General features: G+C 36.6%; 1 protein-coding gene across 2 annotated transcripts in view; it reads left to right on the top strand.

The window, feature by feature from the left end:
- The window catches only part of LOC150094541 (4-trimethylaminobutyraldehyde dehydrogenase A-like), a 149,823-nt gene that overhangs the window by 83,426 nt on the left and 42,337 nt on the right, over positions 1-24,060 (top strand). For both annotated transcript variants that reach the window (XM_090412176.1, XM_090412175.1), the window contains exon 7: positions 9,102-9,290. In XM_090412176.1, coding sequence (XP_090268302.1) covers positions 9,102-9,290 — 189 coding nt within the window. The remainder of the gene's footprint in view (positions 1-9,101; positions 9,291-24,060) is intronic.

Raw genomic sequence — 24,060 nt, 5'->3', positions numbered from 1 at the left:
AAAACACAATAATAGAAAACTGTTTCTTAGAAAGAGTCTCTTTATACACATACTTAAGTCATCTCATTGATCTAAACAATGGACATCAAAAGGAAATAAATAGAAGAGCTTAACTGGCCTGGAGTTAAGAATGTCCCACTCTATTTAAAAAGGAATACATATAACCAGTGTATTCTTCTAGTCATCACATATGGTTGTGAAACTTGGTTTCTGACAAAAGCACTGGCAAATAAACTAGCAACAACTCAAAAAAAAAAAAAAAAAAATGGAAAGGCTGATGCTAGGCATCACATTAAAAGATAAGAAATGAAACACCAGGATAAAAAGCCAGACTAGTATCACAGACATCTATCCAGAAGAGAAGATGAGCAATGGACCATACTATCCACCATACTAACAAGTGGATTCCAAAAGAAGGGAAACGAGGCCAAGGACATCCTAAAAGAAGGTGGGATGATGAACTGTCAAAATTTGTTGAAAAAAATTGGTCAACCATAGCCAAGAACAGAGAAAGATGGAAAAAGCTGGATGAGGCCTTTTTCTAGCAGTGGACTGAAAAGAAGAAGAAGAGGATATATATATATATATATATATATATATATATATTCATTTTTAATATTAACTGACTTAAAACCCGAGAATTATAACAAAATGAGATTTATTTGAAAACGCAGCATGTTTCGTCGAGATTGACTTCATCAGGCGTTAAGAACATAGAAAGATATTAAAAGACACTGAAAATAACATTGAGACACTCTAAAGCTATACAGTTATAAAGTTATAATATTCGACTGTGAGTTACAGTTATTATGAACTTGAGCTATAGTCCGTGTTAAAGTTCTGTTGTTGTACACTTGTGCGTGTGTGGAACCACGCAATCTCCAGTATCTGATAGTAGAGCTGAAAGAGTCGGGCAAATTATAGCTGAGATTATTGTTCATATGAAGCGGGTCCAAGGTGATTTCTTTTGACTCCACAATGTGGCATTCCACCTCATCATGGCAAATGTGTAGGTTTGAAGTTGATGTCCAATTTATCTCATGTTGGCGGCTTTCGTTGTTCGTGCTTATTGAAAACAGGACATGGCCCGACAGAGCAGTTGCTCTGGTTCTCTTATAAGCAATGTCTCTCTGGTGCTCCTCGAGATGCAGTAGGACAGATTTCTCCGTTTGCCCATAGTAAGGCTTTCTGCACTCACATGTGACCTTGTATACACCTGGGAATTGTAGAAGGTTGTGAGATTGTTTATAGTTGTTGAAACGTGATCTTATTTTTGGCAGAGTCGAGAAGCACGTTTGTATGTTAAACTTCTTTAGGATTCTACTCAGCTTTTTGGATAGTGTGCTGATATATGGCAAGACGATATGACCTTTGGAGTCATCCTGTGTCTCTACGTTGCTACGTTGATGGTGGGATAATTGGTTGTTAATACTTTTTAAAGAGTAGCCATTGTTTTTAAAGGTCCATTTAAGATGTTGTAGTTCTTTTTTTAGTTCTTCTTCATCTGACAGTACAGATCTTGCATGATTCGCAAGAGTTGATATAATACCCAACTTTTGCGCTGGATGGTGATGTGAGGACGCATGCAAATATCTGTCCGTGTGTGGTGGCTTTCTAAATATAGAGACTTTTATTGATTCAGGCGTCTTGGTGAGTTTAACATCTAGGAAACAGATGGAACTATTTTCTTCAATCTCCATGGTCAATTTTATATCCTGATGGAGGTTATTTAAGTGGTTGAGAAACCTGTGAAGATTCTCAATACCATGCTCCCATATGAGGAAAATATCGTCCACATATCTATCTATCTATCTATATCTATATATATATATATATATATGCTACAACTTATATTTAAATATATATATATATATATATTTTTTTTTATGTTGCTCCCACCCATAAAAGATTATTTGTAAACCTATGGTGCATTTTGTACCGTGAGCAACTAGGGATATATTTTTTTCTATTTTTATTAATTTTTTTATATGTATATTTCTTCATTTATTATTTTTTTTTTATGTAATCTGGAAACCCTGCTCTAGAGACAAACATGGAACTTTTTCAAGCCACTTCAGGCCTCCAAAAAATGTGGTGGTGGTCTTATACAGGATGATGACATTCATCTCCCACCTAAAAACAATCACAAAAATCCTTGCTCATGGCGATTTAAACTTGCAGCCTGTTGGTTGGAGAGCAGGTGCACTAACCACTCTGCCAATCAAGCTGGCATATAGTTAAGAAATATATATATATATATGCACAGCCTTTTTTTTTTTTTACCAGAATTCATAGTCAACAACAGCTTTCTAAAGCCCATTGCTAGACGAATGCCTCTCCATGCTTTGTGTGCTTCTACATCGTAAATGTCTGTAACATATTGTTATCTCATCATCCAATCTTAGCACTGGTCTACCTGTTACTAATAACCAGTTCTGGAGGTCCATTCTGTTATTTTTTTCTCTTTGTATATCAGACCTTCTCATCACATGTCCTACCGATCATCATTTGTTGCCTTTTATTACTAATGCAATGTCCATCACTTTTGTTTGCTTCCTTATCGTCCATATATAAGTAAGGTGATGGACATTGCATTATCTAATTAGGTTATTCTCAAAATGGCTTTTTCCATGTTTCTTCATGTTGTTTTCGTTTTCTCTAGGTGTTTTTTAGTCAAACTCCAGGTTTCACTACCATAGGTCATTGTTGGGAGATATACTAGTTGTATATCTTTCTTTTTAGGCAGTTTGGTAAATTGCTTTTAAATATCTCTCTATAATGGCTTTTTATTCTGCTGTTATTTTAGCAAAAATTTCATTATCAAGTTTATGATTATTTGTAATGATTTGTCATAGATATTATTCTGTTCTATTCCCTCAGCTATATGGCTGGTGGGAGTAGCTATATGCTACCATACTAGGGAAATTATTATGATCAAGGTGGTTTCCCATTGCCTTCTTTGCTGTACTATATCCTATGACTGTAGCCTATGTGTTCACAGGACCAATTTGCCTGCTTGCAGAATGAAAAACCCTAGATAAACTGGTGTAAAAAACCCTGCTGTCCACGCTCAAGACAGGCCTAACTTGGTCATGGCTGACTTAAACTCCTCACATCATCGAACGGGAATCAAACCTAGGACACTCCTTCCCCAGGTATGGTTGTGAAGCGCATAGCCACTAGGCTAACCACACAGAGTGTAGATATTACATGAACTCACAATTTCAATGTCTTTAATTTATTTAGATTTGTTTCCCTTCTGGAATAGTTTCACTATAGATTATTTTTGATTTATCCATATTTATTTGCAGGCCTATCTCCAGACTTCATAGTATGGATGAGTAAAAATTTTTTGTGACTAGTAGATTTAAGTAGTATTTCTGGAGGGTATATGCACTTCAGTATATACTGTATAATCTTATACTGAATCATTATAAGAGAAAAGTTAAACTTTTATTAACCTAAAATAAACTAAGAATTTTTATTACAAAGGAAAGGAAAGGTGGATATTAAAGATCCAACATTATTTCAAAAGTCACTTCTTGGCCTGTAGAAGTTACCAACTGATTAAAGCCGTTTAACTCTATACCCCCCCCCCCCTCCTGTATTTATGGACTCTCAAAAAATACATGTTAAAGATACCAAGCTATTTTAAACCTAGTTTTACTCCATTTCCCAAGTAAGTAAACAGACAAACAAGTCAAGTTTGCGCCTGCAAGTGTTGCAAGTCTAGCTGACCCTGCACGTAGTGTAAGACCAAGGCAACTCATGGTAAAAGTAGAATAAGCTCTGGTCACTAATCTTAATATTTACCCATAATGCAAAGCACATCTCCTGGAGGAGATGTATGATGCTTTGTATTTTGGTTCTTGGTAAAATCTTGGTATTTCTAGCCTGGCTCCCACTGATGAGACCTCAATAAAGGTCGAAACCAGTCTGGGTAGTGGCCCCTTGCCTTTAATACAAAGCATCATACATCTCCTCCAGGAGATGTGCTTTGCATTATGGGTAAATATTAAGATTAGTGATCAGAGCTTATTCTACTTTTACCATGAGTTGCCTTGGTCTTGCACTATGTGCAGGGTCAGCTAGACTTGCAACACTTGCAGGCGCAAACTTGACTTGTTTGCCTGTTTGCTTACTTGGGAAATAGAGTAAAACCGAGTTTAAAATAGCTTGGTATCTTTAACATTTATTATACCCAAGGTAAAATACTTTCTCCCAAAAAATACATAAAGAAAATGTGCCATTACATCCCATAGTAGATGGCATTGATTCCCCCACATACAAATTAGCTAAACATTTGGCCAAAGAGCTTACGCACTATACTGGCAACACACCATCCCACATAAAAAACTCAGCCCACTTCAAAGCCAGCATAGAAAATCTTACACTCCAACATACTGACATTATGGTCAGCTTTGACGTTTCCTCCTTATTCACAAATGTCCCACTCAAGGAAACTTTAGAGCTAATCCAAGCTAAATTTTCTCCTGATATCTCAGCCCTATTTCAGTTCACAATGAACTCAGGATATTTCGTTTGGCAGGGAAAATTCTACAAACAAATAGAGGGGACAGCCATGAGTTCACCACTCTCCCCACCCTTGGCCAATTTCTTTATGGAGACCTTTGAAGGAAAAAGCCTTAGCCTTTGCCTCACAAAAACCAACCATATGACTTCGCTACGTTGATGATGTGTTCGCTATTTGGCCACATGGCTCTGAAATACTCCTCTCCTTCTTAACACACTTAAACAATCAACATCCCAGAATCAAGTTCATTGGAAAAAGAGGAAAACAACAGCCTTCCTTTCCTAGACACACTAGTCACCTGCCAGCCTAATGGAACCTTGGTTTTCTCAGTTTATAGAAAACCCACCCATACAGGCAGATACATTTACCAACAATCCCCCCCCCCACACACACAACAATATGGAGTGGTGAAAACACTATACAACAGGGCTAAACTAATCTGTTCTAACGACATGGCCCTAAACACTGAACTAAATCACATCCTCAACACTTTCTCAGCCAATGGCTACCCCCCCCCAAAAAAAAAAAAAAATCCAAAAAATATTAAAACCTACAAACCACAGCTCCATTTTCCTCCCCTCCACAACAAGGATTACTCTAAATCCATCACCATTCTCTACATTCGAGGCACCTCGGAAAAAATTACCAAAATCTTAAAAAAACATGACCTGACCTCTGTTACAGGCCATACAGAAAATTGGCATCCCTTATCTGTTCTACTAAAGACCAACCACTTCCCCTAGACCTACCTGGTGTATACCAGGTCCCTTGCAGCTGTAAACTGTCTTACTTTGGCCAAACAGGCAGGACAGCGAATATCAGAATTTCTGAACACAAAGACTACATCCGTTTTCACAAGTACAGCCATTCTGGTCTTGCGGACCATGCTCTGGATACACGCCACAGAATACAGTGGACAAAAGCTACAGTAATACACCGTAGCAAATACAAATTCGAAAGACTATTTATGGAATCAGCCTCAGCCTTAAGAAACTCTCCAAACCTCAACAAATTTTGTTGTATGCGACTGCCCCAAATTTGGGAGGCTTACATCAGCAGACCTTCAGCCCAATGGCCAAGAACACCTACTTAGCCTGCTAGAGGGCCATCAGGACTTTTAGGAGAACAATAGCTTCATCTCTTCATTCTCAGTTACTGTGTTGTAGCGCCTACATGCACGTGCCGTTTTTTGTAAGTTCCCTTTGAAGATGGCAACGTAACGTTGCCGAAATATCGGAAATATTTACTAAAGTGTAATTTAATTTATATTCGTATCTATGTTGTTCAATTCCTTAAGTGATTTAATAATGCATAACCAACGTATAAGCCTGTCTACGAACATATTAAATTATATCAAGAATTACTATTCAGAAAGAGAAGCAATAGTGAAATACAAAAACATAGAAATGAAATGCCTAAGAAAAATTAATAGAACAAATGGACAGAAAAAAAAAAAAAATTAAAAAGTCCGAGAAGAACTTAACTTTAAAGAAACAGCACTAAAAAAGAGCCAACTAAGCTGTTTTGGACATGTTTCAAGAATGAAGCCAGAAAGACTACCAAACATATTATTAAATGGTAGAATCTTAAGAATGCTGGATCTTAAGAAAAACAGAAATGGATAAACTCAATGCTTTTGAAATGAAATGCCTAAGAAAAATCAATAGAACAAAGTGGACAGAAAGAAAAACCAATGAAAAAGTCAGAGAAGAACTTAACTCTAAAGAAACAATAATTACAGCACTGAAAAAGGGCCAACTAAGCTGGTTTGGACATGTTTCAAGAATGAACCCAGAAAGACTGCCCAACACATTTCCCCAAAAATAAGACCAGGTCTTATTACTATATCTTATTATATTTATAATAATGCTATAAATTTATAGCATTACTATAAATAGGTGATATTCTGTAGAAAAGCACACTATCTACAATTTTCCATCCTTGTGTTTTCACTGCCGTTTGTTTCACTATAACAACGTGTAAAGATGGCGTCCAACAAGAAACGTACGTCAGCGGCGCGCAGGACTTCTACTACTACACGAAAGGCTGGCTCAGCGTTAGATTTTTCGCAATGGATGCGGTGCGGAAACTGCTACATGTATGCACCGAAAAATGTGAAGGATCTGTGGTCGGTCTGGCAAAATGAGAAGAAAGAAAATGTCGACGTATGTGAGAAGTGTCGGGATAGGCTGGAGCGTTTGGGGGGTGGGGGGGGGGGGGGGTGGGGGGGGGGGGGGGTGGGGGGGGGGGGGGGTGGGGGGGGGGGGGGGTGGGGGGGGGGGGGGGTGGGGGGGGGGGGGGGTGGGGGGGGGGGGGGGTGGGGGGGGGGGGGGGTGGGGGGGGGGGGGGGTGGGGGGGGGGGGGGGTGGGGGGGGGGGGGGGTGGGGGGGGGGGGGGGTGGGGGGGGGGGGGGGTGGGGGGGGGGGGGGGTGGGGGGGGGGGGGGGTGGGGGGGGGGGGGGGTGGGGGGGGGGGGGGGTGGGGGGGGGGGGGGGTGGGGGGGGGGGGGGGTGGGGGGGGGGGGGGGTGGGGGGGGGGGGGGGTGGGGGGGGGGGGGGGTGGGGGGGGGGGGGGGTGGGGGGGGGGGGGGGTGGGGGGGGGGGGGGGTGGGGGGGGGGGGGGGTGGGGGGGGGGGGGGGTGGGGGGGGGGGGGGGTGGGGGGGGGGGGGGGTGGGGGGGGGGGGGGGTGGGGGGGGGGGGGATACTTCCACATTTGGATTACTGTGCTCAGGTCTGGTCACCTGGATTCCTTGGAGATCAGGAGGCTGTGGAGAGGGTTCAGAGAAGAGTGACCAAGTTGGTGAGTGATATAAAAAATACTCCCTACATTGATAGATTGAGAGCTTGTGGATTGCAGAGATTGGTTGATAGGCGAAGAAGAGGTGATATGATAGAAACATTCAAATTACTAAAAGGTTTTTATAGGATTGATGCAGGGAAATGTTTCAGCTGTGTGATAGTGATGGAAGAACAAGAGGTCATCTCTGGAAATTAAAGAAGAGTGTGGTTAACAAAGGTGTCAGAACAAGGTTTTTTGCCTGGAGGGTGGTGAATGAGTGGAATTCATTGCCTGACTTAGTTGTGAGCTCTTCGTCCGTAAATGAATTCAAGAAGAGATATGACAGATATTGTTTTGCTAGTTTGGGTCTCCCGCGATGAGTCTACTGACTCCATGGAGATACCCGTAATAATAATAATAATAATAATCTTCCTTTATGTATTAGGTCTAGTTTAGTATTACAGCCAAGAAAGCTTATTTTCCATAAACTTAATTTGTTGTTTAATCTTGTATCCTTCTGTTTGTCAAGCATACGTTCCAGCCAGGCTGGTTTGCCTGTTTTACAGAGGGAAAAAATCCTTCCTGCCCACCAATGTATGAGACCAGCTAATTCACCTTCAGTTGAAAAGCTTTTTGCATTCTTGGTAGGACTGAAACCTCAATTATTCTAACCAAATGGCATCATTGCTGCTGATTGTACTCTACAGTGATTTTATTTCATATTTCATTTTAAAAACGAATACACCATATACTGAAATACAATGCACGTACATGTGTGTGTTTCATACACACACAGTGATCTTTCAGTTATCCAAGCTTCAGATAATCAAGCTCTTTGTCAACTAGTCCTTGAATGGGTTAGCACATTGGCTGGCTTACAGTACAGAATCATGCAGCTGCACCTTCAATTAACCACGTCTTTGATTATCTGACCAGCAAATCGATTTCCCAGTTTGAGTGGATAATTGAGGAATTACTGCATGGACACACACACACGCAATAAAAATGAAAAAAATATTAATTAATAAGAAATGAAAATAAATATACTGAAAATGAAATGCACTAACACCATACAAAACTGAATTGTTCAAAGTTATTATAGTGTAATATTGAAATGAGCTATTTATCCAAGGGTTGGTTATGTGATTTGATTATTATTATTATTATTCGTGACACCTCCAAGGAGTCTGAATCTTATCGCAGGAGGACACTCACTGTACAACTCTGTGTCTCCACTACTACACAGAACCTCTACTATCTACATCAACGCCATCAACACCACCACGGCTAGTATTTTTTTTTTCTGTAAATTGCGTATGTTCTGAGGGGCCGATTTGTCTGTATGCAGGATGAAAAACCCGAGTTTCCAAGAGGGGAAAAACCCTACTATCACCGTATGAGATCGGCTAACTCACCTTCAATTGAAAAAGTCCATATAAAGATTTCTCCCGTCATGATGAGAATCGAACTTAGGCCTTTTTCTACTTGAAGGGTGCAACGTACCATCGTTCTTCCAGCTGCGCTACGGAGGCACTAAAATGATGAAAGCTAGAATCCTGTGTTTCATTTTTCACTTTTTAATGGATATGATGAATAGCTTTCATCTCATGTTCATATTATTTTAAGACCATTGTTTATCACAAAAACACTTTATATTCAAGTCTTGTTAATATTAAATATATGACAACTATTTTCAATATATGTACGATTGTGATTTCAAGATATAGAAATGACCTGGTCAGTTAATTATTTTCCAGTTTCATCTTTCAAACAAGCATTTATTTTTTAGGTCTGTTCAAATTGTACCCGTGTGTTTGTGGAGAGGCCCATTTTATCATCATTTTTAGAAAAATTAAGGGAAGCAACAAAAAAAATGATTATTGGAGATCCCATGGTCGATACTACTACTGTAGGAGCTGTGATAAATGAAAACCATGGACAAAAAATACTGCAGTATATTGAAACATCAAAAAAAGAAGTAAGGTATAATTTTTCATATTAATTTTAATTAATTAATATGAAATCTACAAATACTTATTTGTGGATTTTAAAAATGCATAAAAGAAAGAGAAAAGAAGTAACCAGAATTAATACGAAAAACTGTTTAATTTATTGAAAGTTAATTAACATATATTTTGTTTTATGCATCACAAAACATCTTCATTGTATTCAAAGTTATAATCTGTCATGTTAACATAGCTATTATTATGAATTTTCTCACAAGAATCCATGGACTCATCAAAGGAGGGACCCGTTATTAAATACCTATTATTCTTCTCCTTGAACATGTTTAACGAAAATGCTTGCACATCTAATAGTAGCCTCTTCCACATACACACTTACCACATGCTATGAGAACTTGGACCTCATATACTTCCTAACAACATCCCTAGCCTCACATACTTTCTAACAACACCCCAGTTTCCTGGAATGACCCTGAGTTCTACCTACACATCCATAAGCTGCAAGATCTCACTTGCATCCATACTGTAAAATCCCTTACTAAGTTGCATATTTCTATCATATCTTCTTTCTTCCATCTATTTCTCAGACTTTCTTAATCTCCTGCTGCTGAATCTTTCCAATTATTTTTCCATCTCCTTGGTACTCAGATAACCATATATGTGTCCACAGTAATTCAGATATGTTCTTTGCTAAGCCTGGTAAAGTCAGACAATAACTTCCTTATTCCTGCAAGTTAGTGTTATCTTTAACAGTACTGCTATCTGATACAGTGGCTTAACCATCTTAGCAGTGTGACTCCTAAACTTAAACTTGCTATTTACAATAACATCCAATGCTCTAGCTTCATTACTACTTGTAGCAAATTCCCATTAATGTAACACTCTCCTATAATGTTTTTCATCCAAAATGCATAATCTTGGTAAAAGTTGAACTGAACAGTTATATGAACAAATCTGTTGAAATCAGCCTGCAGAGATTCTGTATCATCTACATTTCCTATCACTTTCATTAACTGAGCATCATCAGGAAATAACCAGATATCACATCCATGACACTCTGCACTATCATTAATATATATGTTAAATAAGAATGGCATGAGTACAGAACCCTGTGGTGCACTACTGGTTGGTTAGCCACTTTCCAATCCATATCACAAGTTCATTTTGTAAATCCATCCATTTGAGTTTTGTAACAACCTCCAGTGTGGAATCCTCTCACATGCCTTTGCAAAATCTAGGATTATGGTATATATCCATTCTCCTTATCCAACTCTGCCGTCATCACTCTGTTATAGAACATATGCAGATTTCTAAAGCAAGATACGCCTTTAATAAAAACATGCAGTTCTCTATAGTGGAACTAGTTTTGTTCCACTATAGAGAACTGCAACCTACTTTGGATGCAGTTTCTAACCATCCATTCCAATATCTTGATGACCACACTAGAGATAAAATTGATCTATAATTCTCTGCACAAGCTTTAGCTCCACTTATGTATAATTGAATTATCTTGCTCTCCTTCCACTCCTTAGAAATCTTGCATGTTCTCAAACTCTAGTTGAACAAACAAGTCTGGAGCATTACTAACTATTTTGCACATTCCTTCAGCATCTGCGTTAGTCTCATCCAATCCACCTGCTGTATTAAAGCTTTAATGCTTGTAACTTATCTATGTCTATTCTTTCATCTAGTCCTGCCCATTATCTAGAAGAGAGCTAATGAGTCTGCCCTGATTGTATAAACTGAACACTAAACAGCTCAGCTGTTGTGTATCTGATACTTTTCTGCCATTCATTCACTAATGTCATTCTTTTTTAACTTGCTATGTAATGATAAAATGCTGTCAGATTGCTTTTGGACTTCTCATCTAACTTCTTTTCATAATGGCTGTCACTCTCCTAGCATGCTCTGTATAGTGTTCCAGAATTTCATCATCATTCTATTCACAGTATCATTCATCCATTTAATGCCTATGCAATTAATTCTCATAAGAGTGGGGATGCAGTCAGATGCTGCTTCCCTTTGAACAACCTTTGACTACTTCCCATAGTCAGCTAATTCCTCTACCATGTAGTTCCTTATTCCAAGGTACTGCTTCAAGCTGCCTTTTTAGTTTATTATAATCACCTGCCTTACAGTTCCACATATGCTCCTTCTTAGTCACAGCCTTTACATACATTGTCACCTCCCAAGCCAAAACTGCACGATCACTCTTACCAAATCTGATGTACTATGAGTCCTTTCCATCAGCTGCTACTTAAGGCAGTTATCCCTGAGTAATTCCATAAATTCAACTTTCCTCATTTTGCATGCTTTTTTCCTCCCTCCAGTCTGTATTCCTGTAGTTGAAATCATTCATAATGATTGTCCTTATAATCATAAAATTTATCTGTCTATACAGTCACAATCCTCTTCAGATGATCCTGGTCTATAGCAGCAGCACTCAATTGTATATTTTGTCCTGTTAACCTCTGTCTTACACCAAGCAACCTCAAACCCACTTCCTGTATAACTCATACTGCCGTCTCCATTGGAGATTTCTACACTAGTTGGATTTAATTCCTCTGCCATCATTAATAGTAGATCTCCCTCCCCCCACCTTTCTTATCTTGTTTGACTTCCCCAAATAAAGTGAATCCATGATGTTTTATTCCATTAACAATATCCTTCTCTGTTAACCAGATCTCATTACATCTGCCATTGCTAAGAACACCTTGCCTTTATTCCTGGTACTTCTTGCATTAGTGTATACATGTGATAGCCAACTACCAGGTTGATGAGTTGAATATTGAACCAAATTCCCCTCCCTATTTCTACATTTTACTCTTTTCTTTAATTGACAGAATTAGACCTTCATTTCCTGAGGTCATCTAACAAGCTATCTATCATTCTCTCTCTCTCCTTCTCTCATTCTGGCATCAATGCACACTTTCATGCAGCCACCCAGACATATCTAGTTTTCCTGACAATTCACATTCACTCTTTCATTAGATTATTTCTTCAAGCACCTGACACCAAAAGTGCAATCCATCTTACAAGTACAAATACTTTCAAACATCAGAATAATGTCATGTACCATCATTTTAAGAGCCTTCATAGCTCAGTCGGTATAGACCAGGGGTTGGCAAAGTGGTCGATATCGCCCTGGGGATCGACGTGGCTATAGAAGGGGTCAATAAATGTCTAGGGGTCAAAAGGGGGTCAGTGAACACCTAAAACGATTTTGAGTAACACCTAGTAAACATGCAATGCCAACTGGCTGATTGGCTGAGCCAACGAGGGAGAAGCCCATGCTCTCACTGATGAAGACATCTAGAACAGAGACAATCAGAACTAGTGCACATTTATTGTCCACAGCTATCAGAGTGGGAGTGGTGTTTAGTGATCTGATAACTTTGAATTTACTTTGTATTTTTTAAAGTTATAGTGCCCATAATGGTGGCCCCTGATAGTAAGAACAAGTGCCGACAGTATTTGCAAGAGTATTTAAAATTTGAATTTATACCATCATTTACCAATGAAGCAATGCCTATGTGGCTATTATGTGAAAAGACTTTCAGTAATGATGCCATGACGCCTACAAAGATGAAAGACCATCCCAAAAGGGTTCACTCTGATAAGAAAAACAAAGATCTTAATTTTTTTAAGGCACTGAAAAAAAAATATCTTTTCTTTCAGTATTTTCTTTAAATTTCTTTAAATATTTCTTATCAAGAAGCAGTAATAAAGTAAAAAGGTGAAGGAATTATTATTTTTAAATTGAGAAATTTATTATTGATAACACTTATTCATTTATTTAAAATGATGGGTGTCGATGAGGGATCAAGGATTCCATGAAGGGATCAGTGGTCTAAAACGTTTGCTGACCCCTGGTACAGATGAAGCCCTTTGGTTGGAAAGACCTGAGTTCCATTCTCGTCAGTGATGTGAGGAAACTTTATTTGGTCTCTTTCGACTAAAGGTGAGTTAGCTGGTCTCATACAGAGGTAGTGGGTTTTTTCACCTGAAAATTTGGATTTTTCGTCCCCCAGAACAGGCAAACCGGCCCCATGAACACACGCTTCTATAGACATAGGACACTTCCAGGAATAAGGAGTAACCACCTGAAAAACCACAGGAAAAAGTGACCATACCACCTGAGATTAGCTCTGCTAACGCATTCCTGGATGCTGACAATGTCAAGTTCTTTCCTAATATCCTCGTTTTTAATATGATATTGCCATTGATGCCATCTGTTCACATCTTTAATCTTTCTCAGGACTCTCATATCTGTGTTCTCTAGTCTTTGGTCAAGTGTTTTACTTCTGACCCAGCTCTCAGATCCATAAGTTAAAACTGGTTTGAACACTGTCTTGTATACAGCTAATTTAGTGTTCCGTCTAAATTACCAGCTTTGTTGATTCTGTTGTCTATTTCCATATTTAATTTACCATCTTCACTAAAAATCGTGCCTAAGTAGCTGAAATGTTTTACTTGTTCCACAGGTTCCCCGTTCACAACACAATTGACATTTTCAATAATTCTACCTATTTTCATTGTCTTTGTCTTTTTAATGCTGACCTTCATACCATATCTATTACAACAGTTATTCAATTTAGTCAGGGAATCTTGCAAACTTGTAGCAGATTTATTTAGAAGTATAACATCCTCTGCATAAAGCAAAGAGCTGACGTTAACATCTCCAATTCTGATATCATGTTTAATACCACTTTCTTCATAATGTGATCCATATAGATAATGAATAACAGAAGGGATAATCTAAATCCTTGTCTCACACCAGATTTAACATTAAACCATCTTCCTGTACTTCCTTCAATTCTAACTGCTGACTTACAACTCAAATAAAGACTAAGTATTGCTTGATATAATGCCCCATTGACACCTTTGTGTATTGAATAGCTTCTCTCTTGGTACCTTGTCATATGCCTTTTCCAAATCGACAAAACTTAAATACAGATCTTTGTTATATTCCCATTCTTTCTCAACTATTTGTCATAAAGTGAAGATCTGATCCTGACAGCCTCTATTTGGCCTGAATCCATCTTGTTCTTCACCAAGCTTTTCTTCCGCAATTCTTCTCAACTGTTTCTCAAGTATACTTGCATAGATCTTGCCAGGAACACTCAGTAGGGAAATACCTCTGTAATTCTCACATTCAGTTTTATTTCCCTTTTTATATATGGGTACTATGAGAGCTCTACTCCAATCATCGGGAATTCGTCCCTCTGTCCAGGCTTTCTGAACTATGCAGTGCAGCCACTGTAAGACTCTTATACCACCATACTTCAGCATTTCTGGTCGAATATCATCTACTCCTGCTGCCTTTCCATGTTTCAAGCCTTTGATGGTTTTTTCTACTTCAAGTATAGATATGTATTCCTGACTGCATGAATGGTCAGTGTTTTTTACCACTGCCCTATCATCACTACTTGTTTCTTTTAGCAGTTTTTCAAAGTAATTACTCCATACTTCAAGGATATCTTTTTCTCCTGTTTTTGTGTCACCTTTATCATTCTAACTCCTTTTACAGCACTCTTTCCTCCATTCCTAAGCTTCTTCAACAACCTACAGAATATCTTACCACCTTCTTGATATTTATTTTCTATGTTCTTGCCAAAGTCCTCCCATGACTTTTGTTTAGCTAGTTTTACACAGTGTTTTGCTTTCTTACATTTGTCTCTATATTCTCTAAAAGCAAAAGCTGACTTATTTGCCAGGAACTCTTGATATGCTTTCTTCTTTTCCTTCACTGCCTCTTTAACTTCCTGTATCCACCACGGAGTTCTGGTTTTTCTATCCTTGCAGACAACTCACCACGTGCCTCTCTGGCTGAATCAATCAGGGTTTTCTTCAAGGCTTGCCACTGACTCTCCAAGGTTTGGTTCCTGTTCTCAAACTCTTTCATTTTTTCTTCAATAATCTTTGTGTATTTTAGTCTACTGTTCCCATCTGAGAGCTGCTCAACTTTTATTTGCTTTAAAACTTTCTTACATGTTATTCTTTTCAATATGAAATTCAGTTTCATCCTGCTCAAGACTAAATAGTGATCGCTTCCAAATTCAAATCCTCTGTACTCTGTGCTTTTTCTAAAATATCAAAAAATTCCTCCACATCTAGTAGAACCTTCTGTGGGACCATAGGCATGAATATGTCTCATTGTCCAATTCCCCATTCTGATATTTGCCCACATCACTCTACTTGAGACTGCCTGCCATTCAAGACTATTAGCCTCGTAGTTTGTGTTGAATACTATGGCTATTCCTTCTTTTCCTTGATTGTCATTTTCTGAATATAACATTTTGTATTTATTGCTCAGAAAGATCTCACCAGTTTTTGTCTTTTTTGTTTCAGTCACCCCTATTATGTCGATCTGGTACTTATATAATTCTTCAGCTAGCTCCATTTCTTTGCCATTCAGGCTTTTTATGTTGATAGTACCGATCTTTAACTCTGGTGATGTTGAGTTGGTGTGTGTTTTCAGATTTGTTCCAGGAGCTGACTTTTCGCTGTTCGCCCTGGTTCCCTGGCGAAAACAACAGGGGCCTTGTTTAACCGGGCGACGCCCCAGCCGGCATGAAATTCTGTCATGTTGTACCATCATTTTCTATATTGGTTTAAGCCAATAAGAATAAAATTTGGTCGGCTAAATCCCAAATTGCCAACCCATCCTCATTCGTTCAGTACCCAGGTAGATACCCAACAGGGTGCACTACGAGAAGGTGAGGATTGGACATTAGGTCAGAAGCCCTTGTCGGTTCTCTGCATTCCTTTAAAGGCTATGTGGAGGTCTGCTCTCAGTTATACAGCTTTGACCCTTAAAAAGGTTTTGTTTATTTATTTAAAAAACAAATTTCATGACGTGTTTTCCTTTCACTGCATAATCCATCAAGAGATACTTTGTGCATAAACTTTTCCAAGAGATAACAGTAGTGATGGATTTGGTTATAGAAATTGTTAACAAAATAATGGCAACACCGCTACATCATTGGCAATTTTGTGAACTTCTTAAAGAAATCAATTGTGAATATTCTGACCTTCTTTTGCCTAACAGAATAAGATGGCTTTCCAGCGGTGCGGTGTTGATGCGATTTGCTACTTGCCTTGGAGAGGCTAAGTTGTTTCTAAAACAAAAAGACCTTGAATATGCATAGTTAGAAGATACTCATTGGTTACAAAAATTCTACTTTATGGTGGATATGACTTCCCAATTAAATGCACTAAATAAGAAACTACAGAGAAAGGGAAATACAGCAGTTTTGCTTTTAGAATAAGTGATTTCGTTTGAACAAAAATTATATTTGTTTGCGACATACTTAGAGAAAGGTGCATTATTACATTTTCCTACGTTGAAGAAATATCAACAAGAACAAGCTGATAATAATTCCATAAATTTAACCTTTTCCAAAGAAATTGTGATAAGTATGCAATCTGAATTTAATGGGAGATTTGAGGAGTTTAGAAAGAACAAGGCAATTATGCCATTTTTATTGTGACCACTTGAAATTAATCCTGCCGAATTAAATTTTCACCTTTTGCTGGAATTGATGAGGCTGCATTTCAACTTGAGTTAGAGGACCTGAAAAACCAAGGTGTGGAATTCAAAATTTAGAAATCTTGAAGCTGACCTGGAGGAGTTGGAAAGACAAAAATCTACACTTGCAATACAACACAAATGGTGTGAAATAGAAGATCTTAAAAAGCTAGATCAGATTGTATTTGACACGTGGAATCATTTGCCAGACACTTACATTCAGTTAAAAACATACACATTTGGACTTCTATCAATTTTCAGATCAACATATTTCTGTGAGCAAATATTTTCTAATATGAATTTTATTAAAAGTAAGTTGAGAAACCAACTAAACAACGTGAGTCGTTCATCATGTTTGAAAATGAAAATTACACCGTATTCGCAGCATATTGAGAAACTATCCCAAGAAGTTCAACATCAAAAGTTGCACTAAGAAGATATTTTAAATTAAAAAAAATTAAAGAAATAGGTATATTATTGGATTTTATACATATGTTTTTGTAAGGAGGAGGAAATTTTTGTTTTATTATTTAATATTTAAAAATATATAATTTCTTGTGACATGCCACCCCCTGTGTTTTAACAAGTACAAGTATGATAACGTGTTACTGTAAAAAAAAACTGAATAAATCATTTAATTATAATATTTTTCAATGTAGTTTCTAAATTTAAAGCAGTGATGAGCAATTAAATAGTAAATCAAATACTCGGTTCGATCTACATAAAGAATATTTTCTTTTTCTTTGATAAGACAGTATTAATTTATTTTCCATTATTTAGGTATATTTTAATTTTTTAACCTGCACAAATAAATCCACATGTAAAAATCAACATTCATAAAGTAGATTTTTAATTAAAATATAGTAATTCTGCCATACAAAACGAACACCATGGACTGCACAAAAAACCTGAGAGGGTCACATGCAGCCCATGGACCATTGGTTGCTCATCACTGTGTGCAGCTCCCTAAATTTTTTTTTAACAGACATAATTTTAAAAATGGCTCTTCACTCCAAAAAGGTTGCCGACCGATGGGCTAAGGCATCAATGAAAATTGCGGAAATTATTTCATGCTATAGGCATCAAAGAAGATTGCAGGCTATAGTAATCACTTAATCATGTCATCTTTCTATCGAAAAAAAAAGAGGTTCATTACTTTAAACATACACATACACACTGTTGTGTAGTGTGTGATATTGGTAATAATCAAACGAACAGCAACACTTAATACACTTGGACATTTTTGCAAAATTTCTAGTATATAAACACATGCCGACCTGGTTGGCCGAGTGGTCAGGGTATCTGCTTTCCAGCCAAGAGACTGCAGGTTCAAATCCTGCATAGGCATGGATGTTTGTGATTGTCTTCCACTTTCATACATTCATTCACACAAGTATACATACACTCTCCCAATATGGACTGGGTCACCATGGGAGTAGTAGACCCAAACCTCCCACAATGGGAGAGGCATTCACCGTGCAGTGGGTAGAAAAATAGGCTGATCATCATATATATATATATTCCTGACACTTAGATGTTACAAAATTAAATTTTCATTATTACTAATCACCATCAATACTTTTCCTTCAAAAATCTTTCCCTCTAGATCTTTTCAACATCTTGGCATCAGTCATATGTTTTTATTAAATTTTATTTATTATTTATTCTGTTTAAGTGACCATACTGCCTTAGACAAGCTCTGACCATAGGTATGCCAACAACATCAAGTTCCTTCCTAATATCTTCATTTTTCATATGACACTACCATTGATGCCACATACTTACTCCTTTACTTTCTCCCCAAATTCTCATATCTGCAGTATCTAGTCTTTGATCAATTTGAATTTCTAACTCAACTCTCAGATACATAAGTTAAAATTGGTTTGAACATTGTCTTGCATGCTGTTAGCTGTGTTTTGGCTAATTTCTCTTTCATTCTGTATAAATTTACCATCCCAAACATAGATTGCATATTATACTAATTCATATTTGGGAATAATTATTTTCTATCATTCAACACATTCATTCGTTCAACACATTTTATTTGATTATTCTAATTTTTTGATTCAGAGGTGTATAGCTGATGAATAAGAATGGAGATATTGTGCATCTTTGTCTTACACCTGATTTTATATCAAACAATCTTCCTTCATCAATTCTAACTGCTAACTTATAACTTTAGTATAGACCAGTGGTGTTCAACCTTTTTTACTATGCGAGCTACTTTTCTATAAAAAGTTATTCAGCAATCTACTCTCTTATATATAAGTTATTCGGCGATCTACTCTCTTATATAGATCACGTTCCCCCCAACATGATATCTGATTACACACAAATAAACAACTAAAAATAAACAATTAAAAAAAATACACAACTAATAAAGATTAGCAAAACAAGTGTTCTCTGCCAGGTTGTCAGGAAAACGACCCAGAGGAAGACCAAGATATAGGTGGATTGATACGGTACAAAGTGCCTTAGACGATAGAAATATAAGATCTGATAATGTTGGAGTCTTGACAAGTAACAGACTGATTTGGAGGAAAATTGTAGATAGGAAGTTAGTAATGATGTAATTTTTTCATGTAGTACTGTCATATCCTGTACACCCCTTGATGGTACATGGCAGGAATTTGATGATGATGATGATGATGATGACAACTAATAACTTTATTTGTGTGTTTAAAATTTTATTTATCACTTTTAATTATTTTAATACAACAAATATTTTAATACAACAAAAAAAAACAAAAAAAATATACTGGAGTAAAATATTTATTTCTCTATTTTGGAAAACCAAAGTTAGAAAAAAACAACAGATTGATTACAAACTCACAAGTTACAGGAAATTTTGGTTGATTAAAAAAAAAAAACAATGTGAAATTTGGCATTGTTTGGACCTCTCAATATTTTCATAGTCAAGTTGATATGAAGAAGTGGCCAATCGCAGATAATCATCCAAATGATCATTTGTAATTTGGTTTCTTAATTGATTTTTTTATGACGGTCATATTTGAAAAAGCGGATTCTGACAAGTATGTTGATCGACAGAATTTTTCGCGCAACATCAGTTAATATTGGGAATTTTTCATGTGCATACTTCCAAATGACTTCATTATTTATTGATTTTAAATGTAAACTATTCTGAATGTTTATTATCTCAAGTTCTACTTCAGCTTGGTTTATATCAAACAGGCCACTAATTTTATTTGAAATTTCTGTGATGTTCAAGTTTTATTAAAATCTTTAAATCTTGAATTTATTTCTTCCTCAATTAATTCTATTTTACGAATAAATTCTTTTAAATCATAGCAAAGCATTTCTTGATTTTGTTCAAAAAATTTTAATAAATATGGGAGATGTCTAAATTCGCAGTCATTTATATTTTTCTTTAATAAAAGTAAGTATTGTTGGAAAGTTTTTATTGAACTTAACATGTCAATTAAATTTTTATCTCTACCTTGTAACTCTAAATTTAAATTGCTTAATTTCGTACAGAAATCTACTAAAAATGATAAGTATAACAACCATCTTTTATCACTCAATTGTGGATAAATATCTCCTTTTTCATCAAGAAAAAATTTTATATCGTTAATTAATACAAGAAATCTTTCTAAAAATTGACTTCGGCTGAGCCAGCGAACATAATTGTACAACAGAAGTTCCCTTCATCACATGCCTGTAATTTAAATAACCGCTGTTGTAAGGCTTTTCCTCGAACAGAATTTACAATTTTAAATGTAATATCAAAAACATCTTTTGTGTTTAATCTTTTACTACACAGTACTTGTTGGTAATAATACAGTGGTGCGTTAAAAAATATGGATATTTATCGTTTTTACATAATGAAATGAAGCCTGATTTATTACCTATCATTGCAGGAGCACCATCAGTAGTAATAGACACAACTTTAAAAAGCGGAAGTTTGTGTTGTTTCACAAATTCATCAAATGCCGAAAAAATGTCTTCTCCTCTATTCCTTCCCAATAATGGTATAATTTTCAAAAGTTCTTTTTTACTTGAATAATCTTGAAATACCACGTGAATAAATACCATTAACTGAGTAATATCAGAGAAGTCGTTTGATTCATCAAATTGTAATGAAAACGCAACACACTGGTGAATGTCTGACATTAACCTAGCCTGGAAACTTTTCTCCAGCAATTGGAATTCTTCCTTTCGGCAATTTGAAACCTTGTCTGCGGCCTAGAAGTAGTCTCTCTCTAGCAATGTCTCAAACCGAGAAGCTCCTTTCTGGAAGCGGGAAACTCCTCTCTCAAGCAACGTGGATCTGGGCAGTCTCTCTGACAGCAACTCTGGACCAGGTGGCCTCCTCTCTGACAGCAATTCTAGAACCGGGACCCCTTCTGCTTGCTTCAGTCCCTTTTTAATAGGCCTCCTCTGAGACCTCGCATGAAGTTTGGCAACCCCCCAAAGAATCGGTATAAGTCTTTCATCTTAAGTTTCAAGTTCGGCACGCCTTTTGTTCTCCTCCACTTTCTTTTGATTGTAAGTCATCGGCCATCGGAAAGTTGTTTGAACTCTTTCTGACTGACTTCGGAGATGTTTACACTTAGAGCCTGCGAGCCTTTCTCATACATACAGTTTCAATAACAATCTTTCTAATGCCACCATGTACAGCTTCGGTGACAAAAACATTGCCTTTGCTTTTTAACACTCTAACATATTCTTATTAAAGCAGTATATACAGCTAGCTTCAAAAGAGTTATTTACAAAAACATCTAATACAAACTATGCCGAGACGAACAAAGTTTATTTTTTTACAATATTCACATGGGACTTAACCTAAGTAAAATATCGATGTAATGTGCTTTGGAATATTTAATATTTAAGCTACATTCGAGTTTTTACACTTTGCTTATAATCGTATTCACTCAGCTCGCTGTTTGACTTCCACTGATCTAAATTAATTCATTTACCCGGACTTATAAGAAAATTACTGATTTGACAATTTTAACGAAAAATAAATAAACAATAGCAATACACTTAAAGCGAATTAAAAATAATACAAAATAATGATAAATAAAATATTATGTTTTCAGTTTTAATTAAATTTGTAAGGAAGGAGGAATACACAAGAGATCGACCAAAAATCGCTCCGCAATCGGGTTGAACACCCCTGGTATAGACTATGTATTGTTCTGTATAGTATGCCATTGACTTCATATAAATGTAGTGTTTTCAAACAGCTTTTCTATTAGTTATCTTGTCATATCCGTTTTCTAGATGTATAAAACTTAAATACAGGTCATTGTTATATTTCTATAATTTCTTTACAAGTCTGTCTTAAAGTAATCTGATTCAGACAACCTCTATTTTGCCTGAACTTGGTGGTTCTTCTCAAATTTCCTTCCATAATTTTTCTTCCCTCTTCTCAGTTATGCTTTCATAAATCTTACCTGGAACCAGTAGTGCACTCAGGATTTAATCTTAGGGAGCCCGAGTTGAGTAGACGATTTGAGAATACACACTACGCATCACATACGACCTATGACTGAGCATCTACAGTGATCGCTAATTCATAATTAGTATGGAAATAGAAGACACGACACAACATAAATTTTTAAAAAAAATGAATTTTAATTAGGAAAAGATTTTTGGAAAATTTTCTAGTGTTTTGTTTATTTTTCATTGTGGGGCAGGCCCCCTGGACCCCCTCTGGGTGCATCACTGCCTGGAGCACTCACTAGGGAAATTTTTCTGTAATTCCCACATTCTGTTTGAAATTTTTTTTTTTTTTTTAAATAGATGGGCAATATGACAGCCCTCCTCCAATCACCTTCCAAGTAATCTTCATATTTGAGCATTTCTGATGGAATGTCATCCTCCAGCTGTCTTTCCACATTTTTGGTTTTTGAGTGCTTTTCTACCTAAAGTATTGATATATACTCCAAGATTGCATTCCTCTTTAGTATTTTCTACCACTGTTCTATTGAATCTTGTATCACTTAGATTATCAGACGTCTAAAAATTATGCTTCAATTCTTCCATCACCATTTTTATCTGTGATTTCTTTTACAGAACATTTTGTCTCCTTCATGATATTTATCTTTTATTCTTACCAAGTCTTCCCATGACTTTTAATTAGCTAATTTTATACATTGCATTGCTTTCTTACATTTTTCTCTGTTTTCTCTCAGAGCACATGCTGACTTACTTGCTAGGAACTTTCGACACTTTCTTCATGTCCATGACTGCTGACTGTCTAACCTCTTGAGTTTATCATGGAGTTCTGATTTTTCTGTCATTGCAGACAACCTCACCACAATGCTTTTTAGCTGAATCCATGTTTTCTTCCAAGTCTGCCACTGAATCTGCAAGGTTTGATTCTTTCATTTTTTTCTTAAATAATATTTGCATATTTGAATCTGTAGGTTATCTCTGAAAGCTGCTTGACATTGATTCTTTTTAAAACCTTCTTACACACTTTTTTTGCAGTATGATATTTAATATCATCATGCCTATATAACTTATAATATAAATTATAACTTTATTTGATTTATAACATAAATCATAATTTGGTATAATTTATAATCTTCTTCTTTGGTGCATCAATCCAAAGATTGGTAATTATAGCAGCACATCATAACATCCTGTCTTATGACTTCCTTTTTATCTCTTCATAACTCTTAGCGCCAGTTAGTTATAATAACATCATTATGTTATTTATATATGAAATTCTTGGTCTGCCTCGTGGCCTCTTTCCTTCTACAGTCCCTCCATTATTTCTGTAATCAGTTCCCCCATGCCTCAAATGGTATCCAATTAGGCATTTTCTTCTCTTAATTGATGTGTTTTCATTAATGACTGCTCTTCATGAATTATATTTAGAACTTCTTCATTACTTTTCCTTTCTGTCCAACTAATTTTCATCATCTTTCTCCAGCACCAAAGTTCAAATGCCTCCAACTTTTCGATGTCTTGTTTTGTTAGAGTCCAGGCCTCACAACCATATAATACAATGCTCCACGTGTATGTTTTCACTAGCCTTTTTTTGAGCTGGATGTTAAGTCCTTTACAGGTAAAAATGTTTCTAGTTTTTTTGTAGAATGCTCTTTTGGCTAGGATTATTCGTGCTTTAATATCTGATTGTTTTCTTCCATCTTCTGTGATAAGACTTCCAAGATATTTAAAAGAGGATACCTGTTGTATTAGGTTATTATTTATTCCCAGGTTTATTTTCATTGGATTTGCTTTACTTGTAATTAATAATTTTGTTTTTATAATTAATTTTT

This window comes from Typopeltis vanoorti, chromosome 22 (genome assembly GCF_054136105.1).
Source record: "Typopeltis vanoorti isolate ZY-2024b chromosome 22, IOZ_Tvanoo_1.0, whole genome shotgun sequence".
Classification (NCBI taxonomy): Eukaryota; Metazoa; Arthropoda; class Arachnida; order Uropygi; family Thelyphonidae; genus Typopeltis; species Typopeltis vanoorti.
Note: the sequence above shows the minus strand (reverse complement) of the source record. Positions and strands in the feature narration are given on the sequence as shown.